The 18368-nt window shown below is 42.2% G+C and overlaps 2 protein-coding genes across 7 annotated transcripts in view; both read right to left on the bottom strand.

The window, feature by feature from the left end:
* The window catches only part of AGBL2 (AGBL carboxypeptidase 2), a 44660-nt gene extending 30510 nt beyond the window's left edge, over positions 1-14150 (bottom strand). For 2 of the 6 annotated variants that reach the window (XM_031019271.2, XM_081798088.1), the window contains exons 1-7: positions 12441-14150; positions 11912-12044; positions 11581-11644; positions 10415-10549; positions 7035-7088; positions 5698-5883; positions 456-563 (exon numbers count right to left, since the gene is read on the bottom strand). In XM_031019271.2, coding sequence (XP_030875131.1) covers positions 456-563; positions 5698-5883; positions 7035-7088; positions 10415-10549; positions 11581-11644; positions 11912-11947 — 583 coding nt within the window. In that variant the 5' untranslated portion in view covers positions 11948-12044; positions 12441-14150. The remainder of the gene's footprint in view (positions 1-455; positions 564-5697; positions 5884-7034; positions 7089-10414; positions 10550-11580; positions 11645-11911; positions 12045-12440) is intronic. The other 4 variants (XM_031019272.2, XM_031019273.2, XM_031019275.2 and 1 more) reach the window with 4 other exon arrangements.
* Positions 14151-14694: 544 nt separating this feature from the next.
* The window catches only part of FNBP4 (formin binding protein 4), a 23262-nt gene continuing 19588 nt past the window's right edge, over positions 14695-18368 (bottom strand). The window contains exon 9 of the mRNA XM_081798087.1: positions 14695-15749. Coding sequence (XP_081654213.1) covers positions 15659-15749 — 91 coding nt within the window. The 3' untranslated portion in view covers positions 14695-15658. The remainder of the gene's footprint in view (positions 15750-18368) is intronic.

The raw sequence follows: 18368 nt of genomic DNA, 5'->3' as shown, positions 1-18368 counted from the left end.
AGAGACGATGGACTCTGAAAAACAAACAGGGTTCTAGAGGGGAGGGGGGTGGGAGGATGGGTTAGCCTGGTGGTGGGTATTGAGGAGGGCACATTCTGCATGGAGCACTGGGTGTTATGCACAAACAATGAATCATGGAACACTTCATCTAAAACTAATGATGTAATGTATGGGGATTAACATAAGAATAAAAAAAATTTAAAAAAATTGGTCAAAAAAATAAAAATAAAAATAAAATGGGCTTAGAACTATTAAGACAAAGTACCATAATTTTAAAAAAACAATTGAAATTTTAAAGCTGATTGGCCATGAATATCAGGGTTCCTATTCAGGTTGGTCTGGAAAGACAGTTTATCACTAAACCAGATTTTTAAAAAAACACTGTTATTATAGAAAATATGTTTATTATAATTTTGTCATGATTAATCACCAACTGTTCAGTGTAATAACAATACCTGAATCTAATTGATAGACAACTGTGCCTTTATCTTCTCCTACAATTTCTGGTAACTTTTCATTTCCTGTAGGTTGATAGAAATATTCTGGTTGAGGTGGAACCCACTCTGAAAGAAAACATTAAACAAGCAAAAAATAAGAAATAATATAAAAGGTTCTTTATCCAAAAGTAATATACAATTATAATAATTATTATTCAAGTGACTAGTTTGGTTGAATCAAACCAAATTCCCACTCTAAGTTTCCAATTTGTTTGTAAATTAATTACGTCTTCCTTCTTTCCATAAAGACTATGAGATTTTTAACAAAAAGCATATATAACAGAAGTATAAACTTTAAATAGAAGACTTAAAAATAAGCCAGAAAGGGGCGCCTGGGTGGCTCAGATGGTTAAGCGTCTGCCTTCAGCTCAGGTCAAGATCCCAGGGTCCTGGGATCGAGCCCCACGTCGAGCTCCTGGCTCGGCGGGAGCCTGCTTCTCCCTCTCCCTATGCCTCTCCCCCTGCTCATGCTCTCTCTCTCTCTCTGTGTCTCTGTGTCTCAAATGAATAGGTAAAATCTTAAAAAAAAAAACAAACGCCAGAAAGGTCAATATAGTTGCTATAATAACTCTTCAAAATTTAGCCCTGAGCTTTTTATTTATTTTTATTTTTTATTTTTTTTAAGATTGTATTTTTAAGTAATCTCTACACCCATCATGGGCCTTGAACTCACAACCCCAAGATCAAGAGTCACATACTCCACTGACTAAGCCAGCCAGGTGTGCCAAGCTTCTTTTTAAAATTAGGAAAATATGTTTAGCTATGTACTTTTTTTATTACTATAGAGGAAAAAGTATATCAATTATTTCAGGGGAAACAAAACTTTTCATTAACACTCAATTCTAAAAGATTTCTTATATGGGACTTGGGCAACTTCTCAGTATCATTTTAAGTATAGTAGCCATTGATGAACACCAAGAGCATATAAAGACACAAGGGAAATTCAACAGTACATTAAAAGGATCATATACCTGATCAAGTGGGATTTATTCCAGGGATGCAAAGATGGTTCAACCTTTGCAAATTAGTTAATGTGATATACCACATTCACAAAACGAAGGGTAGAAATCATATAATCATTTTAATAGATGCAAAAAAAAAAAAAGCATTTGGGAAAATTCAACATCCATTTATGATAAAAACTCAACACAGTGAGTACAGAAGGAACCGCAACATAATAAAGGCCATATATGTTAAGTCCACAGCTAAAATCATACTCAAATGTGAAAAGCTGTGGGATGCCTGGGTGGCTCAGTCGGTTAAGCATCTGCCTTCAGCTCAGGTCATGATCCCAAGGTCCTGGGATCGAGTCCTGCATCTTTCTCTCTCTCTGACAAATAAGTAAATAAAATCTCAAAAACAAAATGTAAAAGCTGAAAGCCTTTCTTCTAAGATCAGGAACAAGGCAAAGATGCATCAACTCTTGCAACTTTTATTCAACATAGTATTGTAAGTCCTTGCTAGAGCAATTAGGCAAGAAAAAGAAATAAAAGGCATCCAAATTGGAAAGGAAGAAGTAACACTGTCGGGGTGCCTGGGTGGCTCAGTCGTTGAGCGTCTGCCTTTGGCTCAGGTCATGATCCCAGGGTCCTGGGATTGAGCCCTGCATTGGGCTCCCTGCTCCATAGGAAGCCTGCTTCTCCCTCTCCCACTCCCCTTGCTTGTGTTCCCTCTCTCGCTGTGTCTCTCTCTGTCAAATAAATAAATAAAATCTTAAAACAAAACAAAACAAAAAGAACCACTTAAAAAAAAAGTAACTGTCAAACTGTTACTATTTGCAGATGACTATATGTAAAAAACACTAAAGACTTGATCAAAAAACTGTTAGAATAAATAAATTCAGTAAAGTTGCAGGATACAAAATCAATACCCAAACATATGTTGCATGTTTATACACTAGTAATGAACTATCAGAAAGAAATTAAGAAAACAATCTCATTTACAATTGTATCAAAAGAATAAAATACCTGGGAATAATTTAACCAAGGAGGTGAAAGACTTGTATATTGAAAACTATAAGACATTAATGAAAGAAATTAAAGAAGACACAAATAAGTGAAAAGATATTCCATGCTCATAGGATTGGAAGAATTAATATTTTTTAAATATCCAATAACATTTTTCACAGAAATAGAACAAATAATCCTAAAATTTCTATGGAACCATAAAGACTCTGAATAGCCAAAGAAATCTTGAGAGAAGAACAAAGCTGGAGACTTCATGCTCCCTGATTTTTTTTGAATTTATTTATTTTTTGTTTTTTAAAAAAAGATTTTCTTTATTTATTTGTCAGAGAGAGAGAGAGCACAAGCAGGGGGAGTGGCAGGCAGAGGCAGAGGGAGAAGAGGGCTCCTTGCTGAGAGGGAAGCCCGATGTGGGGCTCGATCCTAGGACTCTGGGATCATGACCTGAGCCGAAGGCAGATGCTTAACCAACTGAGCCACCCAGGCACCCCTGATTTTTTTTTTTTTTATGTAGGCTCCATGCCCAGCATGGAGCTCAACATAGAGCTCCAACTCACAACCCTGAGATCAAAAAAAGAAACTAAATGAAAAAAAATCTATAAAAAAAATTACCAAAAAAGAAAAAAAAAAGACTAGAAATAACAAGTGTTAGTGAGGATGTGGAGAAAAGGGAACCTTCTGTTGGTGGAAATGTAAATTAGTGCAGTCACTATGGAAAAATAGTATGGAGGTTCCTTAAAAAAATTAAAAATTGAACTACCATATGACCCACTAATTCTACTTGTGGGTATTGATCTGAAGAAAATGAAAATACTAACTCAAAAAGATAAGTGTACTCCCATTGCAGCATTATTTACAATAGCAAAGATATGGAAATAACCTAAGTGTTCATCAATGAATGAATGGATAAGGAAATTGTGGTATAAATATACAATGAAATATTATTCATCCATAAAAAAGAATGAAATCTTGTCATTTGTAACAACATGGAAAGACCTTGAGGACATTATGATAAGTGAAATCAATCAGACAGAGAAAGACAAATACTGTATGATCTCTCTTACACATTGGATTCAAAACAAACAAGACCAAAAAAACAAGCTCACTGGTGGTTGCCAGAGGTGGGTGGGAGAAATGAGTAAATTGTTTTTGTCTTTTCAGTTTAAAGATTTATTTATTATTTTGGGGGGGAGGGGCAGAGGGAGAGAGAGAATCTCAAACAGATTCCCTGCTGAGCACAGAGCCTCATGTGGGGATCAACCCCACAACCCTGAGATAATGACCTGAGCCAAAATCAAGAGTCGGATGCTCAGCTGATTGAGCACAGAGGCGCCCCTGTTTTTTCAGTTTAAATAAACTTGAATTAAAAAAAAATAACTAGCTCAAGGTCATACAGCTAGTAGGTGGTGGATCTGGGCCTAGAATCTCACTGGAATTACTCCAACATCTGTCCTTAAAATTTTCTTTACTGCTTCTTGTATTATCTTCTTATTGGTTGAACTTAAAAAAAAAGAAAGAAAAAATAATAAAGGCAGCTCAGTAATAAAACAATGCTAATTTCTTATCTTTAAGGTGATAGGAAGTGATGAGGCTGTCAATTTGGTTGAAACCATAAGGTGCTTGTTATTAAATTTCCTTGAAATTAAAAAAAAATACTTTTTAAAAGATCTAGTGCTGGAGTGACTGGCTGGCTCCATCAATAAAGAATGCAACTCTTGATCTTGGGGTGGTAAGTTCAAGCCCCATGTTGGGCACAGAGCTTACTTAAAAAAAAAAAAAAAATCTCATGCTTTACTATTACCACTGGTTTTAAATTCCAGTTTCCCACTTTTTTTCCTCCCTTGGAACTGAGTCCAAAATCCTCACGGGAATTTTCTTTGCCTATCAACTTGGACTTTTATCTAAAAATTGTACAGGGCAGGGACAAATGCTCTTAGGACTTCTCAGCTATTGTGCCAACTCAAAATGCCACCCCTCCCCCCATTTCCAATCACCTGAAGAGCAGTTCTGTGCCCAGTTAAGGCATTGAGCACATCCCTGTATTTTCAGCTTTAGCTCTTGTCTTTCATGCTCAATGCTCCCTGGTTGCCCAGACATGCCATGCTCTTTTTCCATGTCCTCTAACTGGAATACTTTCTTTGACCCTCTCAGTTGGATCACTTGTAACTTATCATCAGATCTCAGCTTACATGTCAACTGCTCTCAGAAACCCTCCCTAATCTTCCAGGCTCAGGTTAAGTGTTCGCAGAGGGACCAAACTGTATGCAATTGCCTCGTTATATCAGTATCCCTACCAGTATGTGAATTCTGGGTGTCTCCACCTTGTTCATCATTATATCTGAACACCAAGTACTGTACTTACCATATGGCAGAGGCTTAGTAAATATATACTGAATGAATATTGTAAGAGGGAAGTGTGAAAGTAAGAAACATCCAGTTGTTTATCTAGCAGCCTAGAACACACAATGCCTGATAGACACAAGCGTTCCAGCCATTAGAAAAGTCCCCATTTTTCAATGGAACCCACTTTTGAAATGCCTCATGTAATGAATGCTAAAGATTGTATCTGCACCATCAATAGCTCAAAGATAAAACCAGCAATCTCACAAAAATAGTCTCTATGATTCCGATAAAAAAACTCCAACAAACTCAAAATACAATTAAAACCAATAAACACTATGTTCTGGTACATACAGTGTTCATCAATTATACCAAGGCTGGTAAAAATACAACTCCTAAAACTCAACCAAGCATATTAATACTGAGACAGGAATACTAGAAAACAGATTTAAGTATTGATATATTTTGGCCTCTAGAAAGATATCCTCAAATTCCTATACCTCAGAAGCATTTGTGTTTACACAGTTGTGTAACTTTTTACTTTGACCAGTATGTATCAGTTTCTCAGGGCTTAATCAGCTCAGGATGAGCTAATATATGTTGTCCTGCTTTGTACTTCAGTATGCTGGACTTCAAAAGTTCTCTTAACAATGTCTGTCAGGAGGCGCCTGGGTGGCTCAGTCGTTAAGTGTCTGCCTTCGGCTCAGGTCATGATCCCAAGGTCCTGGGATCGAGCCCCACATCGGGCTCCCCGCTCTGCAGGGAGTCTGCTCCTCCCTCTCCCACTCCCTGCTGCTCCCCCTGCTTGTGCTCTCTCTGTCAACTAAATAAATAACATCTTTAAAAAAAACAGTGTCTGTCAGAACAGCAGGACCACGACACATAAGTCACATTACCGATATGATGAAGGTTTTCCTTGATGACCTCACATTCTATCGGCCACCTTGGAGCCTGCAGTGGCCCGCTGCTAGAGAAGGCAGCAAAGAGATCTCGGGGTTCTCGGAGACATGGGTTTACTTCGCCAAATTCATCATGAAGAAGTTGTCTGCTCTTAAGAAGTGGTGAAGCGAGCATGAGGGAATCTGCAGAGGGCAAGAGAATGAGTGAACGGCTTTCGTTTCCTCCGTGGGGTCTTTGCTGCTCGACTGTGACAACTAACTGGAAGCACTGTATTAGAATATGAGCCCAGGGGGCGCCTGGGTGGCTCAGTCGTTAAGCGCCTGCCTTCCGCTCAGGTCATGATTCCGGGGTCCTGGGATCGAGCCCCGCATCGGGCTCCCTGCTCGGCGGGAAGCCTGCTTCTCCCTCTCCCACTCCCCCTGCTTGTGTTCCCTCTCTAGCTGTCTCTCTCTCTGTCAAATAAATAAATAAAATCTTAAAAAAAAAAAAAAAATGAGCCCAGGAGCACGATCCTAGACACGCGTCTCCTTCAAAAAGAAGAGTCAGTCCAGGACAATAGCATCAAAATTACGAAAAGTTGGGGCGCCTGGGTGGCTCAGTCGTTAAGCGTCTGTCTTCGGCTCAGGTCATGATCCCAGGGTCCTAGGACAGAGCCCCGCATCGGGCTCCCTGCTCAGCCGGGAGCCTGCTTCTCCCTCTCCCACTCCCCCTGCTTGTGTTCCCTCTCTCACTGTGTCTCTCTGTCAAATAAATAAATAAAATCTTTAAAAAAAAATTACAAAAAGTTACATTAACATTCTGTGTAGTCTATTATTTAAATGTAAAGCTTGAAGAAAATTTTTTGTCTTTTACATCAAATTATGTCATAGTTTTGCTCAGAGAGAGGCAAAAGAGGAAACTTTCATTTCACCCATTAGCATTTTGGAGAAAAGTACCTAAGGCTTTATTAACTACAGTGAAACAATCTACAAATTAACTTTCAAGATCAAAAAACTGTGATTGGGAGAACAGAGAGACTAATGAAGAGGGGACCAAAGGGAGGGCAGAGGAGTGAGCAGGGCAGGAGAGAGAGATGAGTTCTTGGGAAACAGAATGAGAAAAAAGGGAGGAAAAGAGGCTTCCAGGGCAGAGAACAAGAAGGGAAATGAGAGGAAGAAAGAAAAGAAAGGAAAGGCAAAAAAAAAAAAAAAAAAAAAAGAAAGGAAAGGCGAAAGGGAGGAAAGGCAGAAGGGCCCTGGGTGTGGTGAGCGCCAGATCTGGCAGAGAGAGCAGTAAGTGAAGACACTTCCCGGAAAGCAGTTTGAGTTTTCAAGTCTGGAAGGACGCGGAGTACCTCTGCTCACAGCATCTAACTGTCTGTGCACCGCTGAAGATAGACAGGTGGGCCCTAGAAAGAGGAAAGAGGAGGCTCAGTTTGTCCTAGGGATCTGTGACTTTCTTTTCTCTGCTCTCTTTCCCTGTCCCTTTCACCGCCTCCCCAACCCCCAGTTAGGGCCCCATTTTTCCTTCTTTCCTTTTTTTTTTTTTTTTTAAGATTTTGTTTATTTGAGAGAGAGACAGTGAGAGAGAGAGTGGGGGGTGGGGTGGGCAGAGGGAGAGGGAGACAAAGACTCCCTGCTAAGCAGAACCCTGGGATCATGACCTGAGCCAAAGGCAGACACTTAACCGACTGAGCCACCCAGGTGCCCTCTTTCCTTCTTTTTTTTTTAAGATTTTATTTATTTATTTATTTTAGAGAGAGAGAGAGAGTGTGCTGGGGGGGGGAGGAGCAGAGGGAGAGGGACAAGCTGACTCCACACTGAGGGCAGAGCCCAAGGCGGGGCTTGATCTCATGACCCTGAGAACATGACTTGAGCCAAAGTCAAGAGTCGGAGGCTCAACCAACTGAGCCACCCAGACACCTGTCTTTTCTTTAAAAAAACTTTTTTTGTTGTTTTTTTAAATTTCAGGGCCCTATTTTTTTTATCTCTTAATCTTTTCCCTAGATTAATGGGGGGAGGGGACAATAAACATTTGAAAAGATGGTAAAGCTGTTCAATCTCACTCATAAAGAACTAGAAACCGGTATGACAAGTAGATACTAATTTTTTACCTGACAGGAAAAACATTTATGTGTTTTCACATTCATCCTGCCACAGGTGTTAAGTAAACAGGTACTCTCAGAACCTGCTGGCAAGAAGGCAAACTGGTGGGGCACCTGGGTATCTCAGTCAATTAGGCCACTGACTCTTGATTTTGGCTCAGGTCATGATCTCAGAGGGTTGTGGGATCAGGATCCACGATCAGTGGCGAGTCTGTATAAGATTCTCTCTCTCCCACTGCCCCTCGTGCTCCTGCTCTCTCTCTCTCTCTAAAATAAATAAATCTTTAAAAAAAAAATACTTTGCTGGGGTGCCTGGGTGGCTCAGTCGGTTGAGTGTTGGACTCCTGATTTCAGCTCAGGTCATGATATCAGGGTCCTGGGATCGAGCCCCACATCAGGCTCCATGCTGGGCATGCAGTCTGCTTGAGATTTTCTCTCTCCCTCTCCTTCTGCCCCTCCCCCTGCTCATGTTCTCTCTCTAAAATAAATAAAATCTTAAAAAAAAATGCTTTGCTACAAAGATGATGAAAAAATGTCTTCCTCATGCCAATGATCAAAACAGGAATAAAAGAAGTCCTATCATCAATTACATTCTAAAACTCATTCACATTGTGTTACCTCTACCAGCAGATTTTGAATTTCATGGTGTTTATGATATTGAGGCTGGCAATTGTTTCTTATTATCTTGAGCATCAGTAAATGGGGCAGGAGGAAATGGAAGGGAGCATCAGTAAATGGGGCAGGAGGAAATGGAAGGAAGCATCAGTAAATGGGGCAGGAGGAAATGGAAGGGGGCAATCATAAGCCATCCCACCCAGATGAGTTTCCTTTGCTCAACCCCTGCCTTTCTATTCCCTGCCAGGAACTGTGGGACACAGAATGGAAGAGCCTTCAGGGCACTGGGGTGTGAGCAAACATCTATCTGAAAATGGGATTACTGCATTAAGGGTTATGCACTGTATTAAATTTCCCAAATATCGCCAAATTGCCTTCCTAAAATAGTCTACCTATTCACAGCCCTAACAGCAGTTAGGAGAGTGTTCCCCCATACCCTGACCTATATGTACTAGGTGTAATTAAAAAAATTTTTTGCCCAAATCCCATTAATTTAAAAAATGGTACCTTGACATTTTGATTTGTATCTTTAATTAAAGGTGAAATTGAACATCTTTTCATAAGCTTATTGATTGTGTGCATTTTTTAAAATATTTATTTATTTTAGAGAGAGTGAGCTCCCACTCGTGCATACGCACGTGCAGAAGGGGCAGAGGGAGAGAATCCCAAGCTGACACCCCATCCAGCATGGAGCCTGTCTCAGGGCTCAATCCCATGACCCATGAAATCATGACATGGGCTGAAACCAAGAGTCGGACACCGAACCAACTGAGCCACCCAGGCATCCTGACTGTGTTTGTTTTTATGAAAGGCTTGCTCATGTCTTTTGCCCATTTTTGTATTTGGTCATCTTTTACATATTTTTTTTTTTTAAGATTTTATTTATTTATGTGACAGAGAGAGACACAGCGAGAGAGGGAACACAAGCAGGGGGAATAGAAGAGGGAGAAGCAGGCTTCAGGGAGCCCGATGCGGGGCTCGATCCCAGGACCCTGGGATCATGACCTGAGCCGAAGGCAGACGCTTAACGACTGAGCCACCCAAGCGCCCCTACATATTGATTTTTAAGAGCTACTACGTTAAAGAAAGTAATCCTTTGACATATTTGTCACAATCTTTTTTTTAAGTTTGTTATTTTGCTTTATTAACGGTATTTTATGGCTTTTGGGTTTTGTGTCATTCAAAGGTTTAGAAAAAGGACACAATCAGATTTGCATATAAAAAAGAATAACGCTGTATGGAAAATGGATTGAAAGGGGTTAGCATGAAACAAGAGAAGAATTCAGGAGGCCAATTATTGAGGCTCTTTCAATAGTGAGAAATGATGGTAGCTTGAACTGGGATCAGGGAGGATATGGGGAAAAGTGAATTGATGTTTGGTTGGTTATGTAGTGAGGGAGAAATTCATCTGTACTCCTGCCCTTAGATTCCAGAAGGAACCTGTGAAATCCTTGTGAAAAATTATTTTTTGGGGGGTTGCATGGATGGCTCAGTTGGTTGAGCGTCCAACTCTGTTTCAGCTCAAATCATGATCTCAGAATTGTGGGATCGGGCCCTGCTTCGAACTCCAATCCCAGCAGGGAGTCTGCCTGTCCCTCTCCCTCCGCTCCTCCTCTCTCTCTGTCTTTAAATAAATAAATAAATAATTAATTAATTAAATTTTACAAAATTATTTTTGCTTAAGCTAGCTGAAATTCGTTTCCACCACTCTTACATAAAGTGCCTTAACAAATATACCTGCCAAAACTGTGTAAAAATCAATGTGCTAGTCTTGACCACAGAGTCTTAACAAATTTTCCAAAAATTTGAAGAAAAGTAATCCAGAATGTATAGTATTTTAATTTAAACCTATAATCCAAAGTGGATCTAGATATAACCTTTTTGAGTGATGTCAGAAACTGGCCAAGGCTGTTCCTCTGGCTTTTGCCGTGTTAGGCCATGTTCTCCCGAATACCCCAAGGAGTGGCTCAAGGCAGTGAGATTTCTGGGGTTCACACACACTGATCATTACTCACACAGTAGCTTCTCCTTTTGCAGCGGGTCTGGTATCACATCCTCTCTTTCCCCAAAAGAGCCACTCACCAGGTAGCGAGGATTATTCTTCCAAACATGCTGGTGCGTGGCTGAGTTTGGTAAACTGCCTCTCTGAGCTACAAATACGCAATGTAATTAAAGGTGCTGGAAGGCCGGTTCATCACCTGTAACATCTAGGTCAATACCAAAACCACTAGTACTATCCAAACTGCCACTGCTTCTGTTACCACCCATCACCACCACAGGCCTTTACAATGAATATATCCCATTTTCCAAAGAACTTTCATATTCCAATTTCCGTGAGTGAAGTCTCATTTTCTCCACTTTACAGTGAGGAGAGACTTGAGAAGCAGCATGGTAGGGTGGAAAGAGAAAGGTGCCCAAAGCTGCTTTGTCTTGAGGGCTCTGTTGAATCTGGCAAACTGGAAATTCAGTTTTCAACAAATTAGGAATGACTTTAAAAATGAAATAGTAAGAAAATTTAATAAGGTTGATAGAAAATCAATATTGAAACTTAATTTTATTTCTAAATACCAGAACAAAGTTAGAAAATCAAAATATAAAGAGATACCATTTATGGTAACATAACAATATGAAGTTCCATGAAAAAAATATAAATCTTTACTGGGAGACATTAAGCAAGATCTATGTAAATGAAGAAATAGAGTATATTCATAGGTTGCAGAACACCCTCCCCAAATAAAAATAAAAAAGAGATTGCAGAACCCAGTATTGGAAAACTCTCATTTCTTGTGACATTTGATCTACAGATACAATGCAATCCCAATTTTTTAAACATCACAAGCTAATTGTAAAATTACATGGAAAAGGCAAGAATAGCCAAGACACTTCTGAAGAACACGATGGAGGACATGTCTTTCCAGATTATCAAGACTATTTTAATGCCATATGGTGTAATTAAGAAATATTAGTACAAGGATAGACAGACCCTTGTATACACAGGCACTCAAAAGAGGTGACATAGCAGATCAATGGGGAAAGCAAGTACTTTTCACTTCCCTTCATCTTTCCCTCATGGTGCTAGAAAAATCTGTCATTAATTTATCCAAGTGTAAGTCTCCAGTTAATCTAACCATTTACTCCATGAAGGCAGGAAAGGTGATGCTCGGTAAGAATACGCTATTACCTTTAAAGTAGCCATAGTATTGAAGATGATGGTACATAAAGTCTTCATAGGGATCAGGAAGAGCCTGTGAAAGGAAAAGCCCTATCGATTAGGAAAGTCCTTTCAAATAATACTGAACTCTTAACAAAAGGCACACAAGAATTGTTGCAAAGGACAACCATTCTTGAGTTCCTGAGGACTTCTGTAAACAAACCAAGTGAAAGACATTCATGCAAATTATTCTATCTTGGGGATCAAGATCTCCTGCCAGAAAAAGGTGCCACCAGAATATGCCTTCTGATCTAGTAGTAGTGGATTTCTGTGGAGTTCCTGGAGAGGGGAGTGTACCCACCTCCTGCTTTAGCTCAGTTTCCAATGCTGGGAACATGTTACTTCTGCATGGTATGCTGAAGACAAGTCAGTGACACCGGCATCCGGCCACAACCCCTGCCCAGTTTCCAAAAGGGCAGCCGATTACACAGAAGCTAAAAAACCAGAGCAGGACAACTGAAAAAAACTGCCGATTTCACCCCACCATCCTCCACCTGCGCGGCTCTCACGCGACGTTAAGAAAACTTGTCTCGGGCGCCTGGGTGGCTCAGTTGGTTAAGCGACTGCCTTCGGCTCAGGTCATGATCCTGGAGTCCCAGGATCGAGTCCCGCATCGGGCTCCCTGCTCGGCAGGGAGTCTGCTTCTCCCTCTACCCCTCCCCCCTCTCATGTGCTCTCTCTCATTCTCTCTCTCTGAAATAAATAAATAAAATCTTAAAAAAAAACAAAAAACAAAACTTGTCTCAGCGCTCCCTCTTCCCCGCCAATCCAGCCTCTCAAACATACAAGCACCTGGCTACTGGTTCCTACTCTGAGGCCCAGAGGCACACCTGAGGAATGAGGGAGGGCGGCTTGTCTTCCAGTCTGGGCCTCCCGCGGCACCTGGACCCTTGGGGCTCCCATGCTTCCCTCTCGGAGGAGGGAGATGCCCACCACCAGGACGCAACAAGAAAGTTTAAGAAATGGGGATGGAGGGATCCAACGGAGTTGCCTCGGAGTAGATAAGAAAGGTCAGGGGCCCGGGAAGTGGGCCCTGAAAATGGAATTCAGGGGTTCAGGGCTTCCTGGTGCCGGGGAAGGTGAGGAGGGGTAGTTTCTCTGAAGAGTCGGAGAGGGAGCGTAGAGATTTCCTAGGAGGGCAGAGGGAAGGGTGCGATTCCCCTCCGCTCCCGGCCTGTCTGCGGCAGCAGGGGTGTGCGCCGCGCCTGCCGCGGCAGAGAAGCCAAAGCGAGGCGGGAGGCCACCACACTGCAGGAGACAGCGGCCGAGCCTCGCAGCAAGCAGAGAACACGCTCCCGGCGCTCGCCCGCCACCGCTTTCTGCTAGGGCCCCGGTAGCCTAGCAACCGCGAGGCGGAAACGGGAGGGCAGGACGGCAGGACGCTTCCGGGGAGCGAGGCCCCGCCTCCCGGGCACGGGTGGGACCCTGGGAAATGTACCCGGGTGCGCCAGCCTCCGGTTTTTCAGGCGCATTGCTCCTTTCATCCGATGTTGCAGCCCCGCTTCTGGGGCACCGAAATTGGATTGGTGAATACAATGCCAGTTAGTGGTCCTCAAAAATATTCTTAACTTCCTTAAGCATCCTATTCTTGGCTTGGGCTCAGGTCGTGATCTCAAGCCCTGCCTTGGCTCGGGCTCCCCGAGGAGTGTGCTTAGGATTTTCTCTCCCTCTCCCCCTGCCCCTCCCTCCCTTTCGTGCTCTCTGTAAAATAAATGTTGGGACGCCTGGGTGGCTCAGTCGTTAAGCGTCTGCCTTTGGCTCAGGTCATGATCCCAGGGTCCTGGGATTGAGTCCCAAATAGGGTTCCTTGCTCGCTGGGAGCCTGCTGCTCCCTCTGCCTGCCACTCCCCCGCTTGTGCTCGCTCTGACAAAATCTTTTAAAAAAATAAATCTTAAAATTCCAAACTTCTTTGCCATTCCTTAGCTTTAGGTTAACTGTCAGGTGTTGGCTCAAAGGGAGCGGTTTCCCCTCTCCGACCTTGTATCTCACCACCCCATAGCTAGATTTGAAAAATTACAAGAAAACTGAAACCACACTTTTTGACCATCAAATTGTTGACTCTAAAGCGCTCCATTCTGTTAAGATGGTAACAAAGCGTGGCTCAGTCATTATCCCAGGGTCCTGGGATGGAGCCCCATATCCTGCTTATCCAGGAGCCTGCTTCTCCCTCTCCCACTGCATCTCGCCCCTCAGTGTTCTCTCTCGTTCACTCTAACAACAACAACAAAAAGATAGTGACAAAGGTACTGGTACTCTGCAGCAATTCCTACAAGTCTAGAAAACGGCTAGACAGTTAAAGCAAAAGCTTTAATTGCTAGTTGGTATTTCTTCAAATTTGCTCTATGCAAATTACAAGAAAAAGTTTGTATACAAAATGTCACCCCAACCTGCATAATGGGTAAATAAAATTCAACGCACTGGTATACAGGACATCGAGTAGGTAAAACTTCTCAATTACGTGCAAATAAATAGATTGGAATAAAATTCAAACTATTAATTGTTATCTTTGGTTAGCTTTATATGAATGTAACCAAGGTAGAGATTACCTTTATAATCAGAGAAAAAAGCGATCTTCAAAACCACATTACATCATTTCCAGGATTTTAGGTCAAACATTAGCTAATATTATAATACAGTACAAGCTCCAAAATTTAAGTCATAGAACCTTCTGGTGCCAGAAACCTGTTTTTCTCACCCTGTCCCCACCCCCACTCTTACTCCCACTGACTCAAGATCCTGCCGCTCTTCTTTTTCCTGAGAGCTGTTCTTCAATGTTTACACATGCTTTACCCTGTGTTTGGTAAGAAAAAACAATTAAGACTGGCCTTGGGCGCCTGGGTGGCTCAGTTGGTTAAGCGACTGCCTTCGGCTCAGGTCATGATCCTGAAGTCCCTGGATCAAGTCCCGCATCAGGCTCCCTGCTCGGCAGGGAGTCTGCTTCTCCCTCTGACCCTCCCCCCTCTCATGTGCTCTCTCTCAAATAAATAAATAAAATCTTTAAAAAAAAAAAAGACTGGCCTTAAAACAAGTCTTGATGACACAATCATGAAATAACAGCCTTAGAAGAGCAAAAGGATAACCAATCAGAAGTATAAAAAAAGCTTTATTAGAGCATATATACAAATTTACAAGGCCAGAAACTGGAGAAATACAAACAGCTTTAAAACACAATTTGCCGTTTCTTCAGTTTAAAGTGACTTTTACCTGATTGTGATACAACAGAAAGTACAGAACAGTAAACTGCTTTTTAAATACTGGAATTTTATGGAGAGTACATTCACATAAAAGGAAGGTGAATTTTGGAACAAAGTTAAGACAATGGAGACACATTAATACATACAGTGGCTCTTGTTATATTTCCTGCCACACTGATGAGGGGAAATCCTCAAACTTAAAGACAGGATCACCTGCTGCTGCCGGTACTGAAATTTGAATCCGCCACTAGTGTGTGAAATGACTGAGCTACCAGTTCTAGGTGTGAGAAAGAGCTCTCCAGAGTGTGTGGTCATCTGTCAGCACAAGGGAAACGCCTCACTATACCTCAGCACTTGAGGGATGGCAGGCTGGAAGAGGTCAGATTCCGATAATCCCAGTTAAGCAAAACAGAATACAGAGCTGCCTTCTTAATTGCACTTGTTCTGGAGTAGAAGTTAATGAGAGAGAGCCGCACTAGGAACTAGGTGAGCCTCTATGAGACGGAAAATCCTTCACTTTTTGTCAGGGAGTCCTCTGCTGATGTAGCACACTCCTGAATCACATGTTCCAGATCAATGAGGTTAATGTACCTGATACGCTGAGCTTGCCAGTGTGAGAATAAAGGCAGCCATGTCAAAGCATTTGGTCAACCTCACCCTTCAGCAAAACAAAAATTACATTTCACAAATGTGAAAACGCTGTACGTGTGTATGCTTTTGCCCAGGAAATTCATATGCTCTCCCTCATAACATTTATAGTTTATTGACAACAGTAAAACTGGTGAAGACTCTGAACTGAACGCAAAGAAGAAAAAAATCAGTAATAAAAAACCCCCCGTCCCCCCCCACAAAACTATGTGTTTGGAGCCATTTTCCTCCTCTTCAGTCTTGCTCGCCAATCCTCAGGAAGCGCTTCAAAATTAGCATTCCTCTCTGCCATGCCACTGTGAAAACAACATAGAGATTACTTCACTGGGAAGAAAAAGGAGGAAACTGTTCACAAAAACCAGTACCTGACACTGAAACTCTGATCTTTGTTCATGAATGTACTTCAAAAAGTTTCTCAACTACCAATATACTCATCAAGTTTCTTAATTCTGATGCATCAACCAAAGACACACACGCTCTCTCTACAGTTGTATGAACACGTAAATGCATATTTTCTTTTATCTATCTCCTGTAACCATTAAAGCCACACTGAAGGAGTACAATTCTTTTTTTTTTTTAAATTTATTTATTTGAGAGAGACAAATAGTGACACAGAGAGAGAGAGAGAGAGAGCATGCACAGCAGGGAGAGCAGCAGAGGGAGAGGGAGAAGCAGGCTCCCCGCGGAGCAGAGAGCCTGACGCGACGCGGGGCTCCATCCCAGGACCCTGGTATCATGACCTGAGCCAAAGGCAGACACTTAACACACTGAGCCACCCAGGTGTCCCAGGAATACGACAATTCTTGTGAAAGTTTATCTTAGTCCCAAAGAGTTCCAATTCTTTAGGAAAGATATATTTTAACCCTCAATTTACTGTCAGGAAGCTTTGGTTTTTGAAATTCTTTTTTGAACAGTTCTATTTGTAAGGACTGATACCTCATGGCTTATTCAATTATTTTCAAGATAGATTAAGCTCAGATTCTATCTTACAATAACTAGAATGGATGCATTGGACCCTTTTATAAATCTAAAATAATCTAATTACAGAATCTTTGTGATTCCCCACCTATCATCTTGAAATAGTCTGCTATTTCATTATAGGAATTAATCATTACTCAATTCCCAGCAATACTAAATAAGACAAAAAAATAATAAGAAAACCGAATAATGGAATCACCCACAAGGATGAGGCAAAAGTGCAATAAACGGTCACTAACAGTACCCCTCAGTTTTCTTATTGTGCTGCCCCAAATAAAGAGTATACAACGGGACGCCAGGGTGGCTCAGTCAGTTAAGTGTCTGCCTTCGGCTCAGGTCATGATCCCAGGGTCCTGGGATCGAGTCCCGCATTGGGCTCCCTGTTCCACGGGGAGCCTGCTTCTCCCTCTGCCTCTGCCTCTCTCTATCTCTCATGAATAAATAAATAAAATCTTAAAAAAAAAAAAAAGAGTATACAACCTTTCAAGGTAGTAAAAAAGTCTGGAGGCAACATCTTCATAGTCCCCTCCCACCCCAATATTATTATTACTATTTTTTAAGTAAGCTCCGTGCCCACCGTGGGGCTTGAACTCACAACCCCAAGATCAAGAGTTGCATGCTATAGCAACTGAGCCAGCCAGGTGCCCCCACCCCGCAAATATTAGACAAGCCAGAAGATAAATGCAAACAGACAGTGGCACTGTACATTCTAATTATGATGGTAGAACTCATTGGGTAAGTAAAATTTCAGACTATGGGTATTAAGAGGACCATATCCTAGAAGAATTTTCTCAAATTTGAGATTGATAAGAGTATATTTCTTTTTTTTAATTAAAGATTTTATTTATTTGACAAAAATACAGGGAGAGAGGGAACACAAGCAGGGAGAGTGGGAGAGGGAGAAGCAGGCTTCCCGCTGAGCAGGGAGCCCGATGCGGGGCTCGATCCCAGGACCCTGGGATCATGACCTGAGCCGAAGGCAGACGCTTAACGACTGAGCCACCCAGGCGCCCCCTGAGTACCCATTTTTATTTATTTATTTGACAGAGAGAGACACAGCAAGAGAGGGAACATAAGCAGGGGGAGTGGGAGAAGCAGGCTTCCCACCAAGCAGGGAGCCCGATGCAGGGCTCGATCCCAGGACCCTGGGATCATGACCTGAGCCGAAGGCAGACGCTTAACGACTGAGCCACCCAGGTGCCCCTCACCTCTTTCTTCTGAATGCCAAAGCTAATTAGCCTCCCTGACAAAGCAGCACTGCAACACATTTCCCAAGCTGTCAGGCTCAAGTCTGTGGTTTTCCAGTCCAGTGCTTGTCAGGCTTCACTGCACATGAGAGCTTTAAAAATTCTAATGCCCAGGCCATAACCTAGAACCATTAAATCAGAATTGGGGGAGGAACGGAGTCCAAGCAGCTTTTAAAGATCCTTTAGTGGTTCCCATGTGCAGCAAGATTGATGCCAATCTAGTCCATCCCCCTATTTTATTTTTTTTAATTTCTTTTTTTTTTTTTTAAAGATTTTATTTATTTATTTGAGAGAGAGAGAGAGAGCACATGAGAGGGGGGAGGGTCAGAGGGAGAAGCAGACTCCCTGCCAAGCAGGGAGCCCGATGCGGGACTCGATCCTGGGACTCCAGGATCATGACCTGAGCCGAAGGCAGCCACTTAACCGACTGAGCCACCCAGGCGCCCCCGTCCCCCTATTTTATTTATTTATTTGACAGAGATAGAGACAGTGAGAGAAGGAACACAAGCAGGGGGAGAGGGAAAGGGAGAAGCAGGCTTCCCGCAGAGCAGGGAGCCCGATGCGGGGCTCGATTCCAGGACCCTGGGATCATGACCTGAGCCGAAGGCAGACGCTTAATGACTGAGCCACCCAGGTGCCCCGGAAGAGTGTATTTCTAAGAACAAAATTTCTAAGAATTAAAAAGGAACA

The sequence above is a fragment of the Leptonychotes weddellii genome, chromosome 11 (assembly GCF_054177405.1).
Source record: "Leptonychotes weddellii isolate Sample4059 chromosome 11, ASM5417740v2, whole genome shotgun sequence".
NCBI classification, from domain to species: domain Eukaryota; kingdom Metazoa; phylum Chordata; class Mammalia; order Carnivora; family Phocidae; genus Leptonychotes; species Leptonychotes weddellii.
Note: the sequence above shows the minus strand (reverse complement) of the source record. Positions and strands in the feature narration are given on the sequence as shown.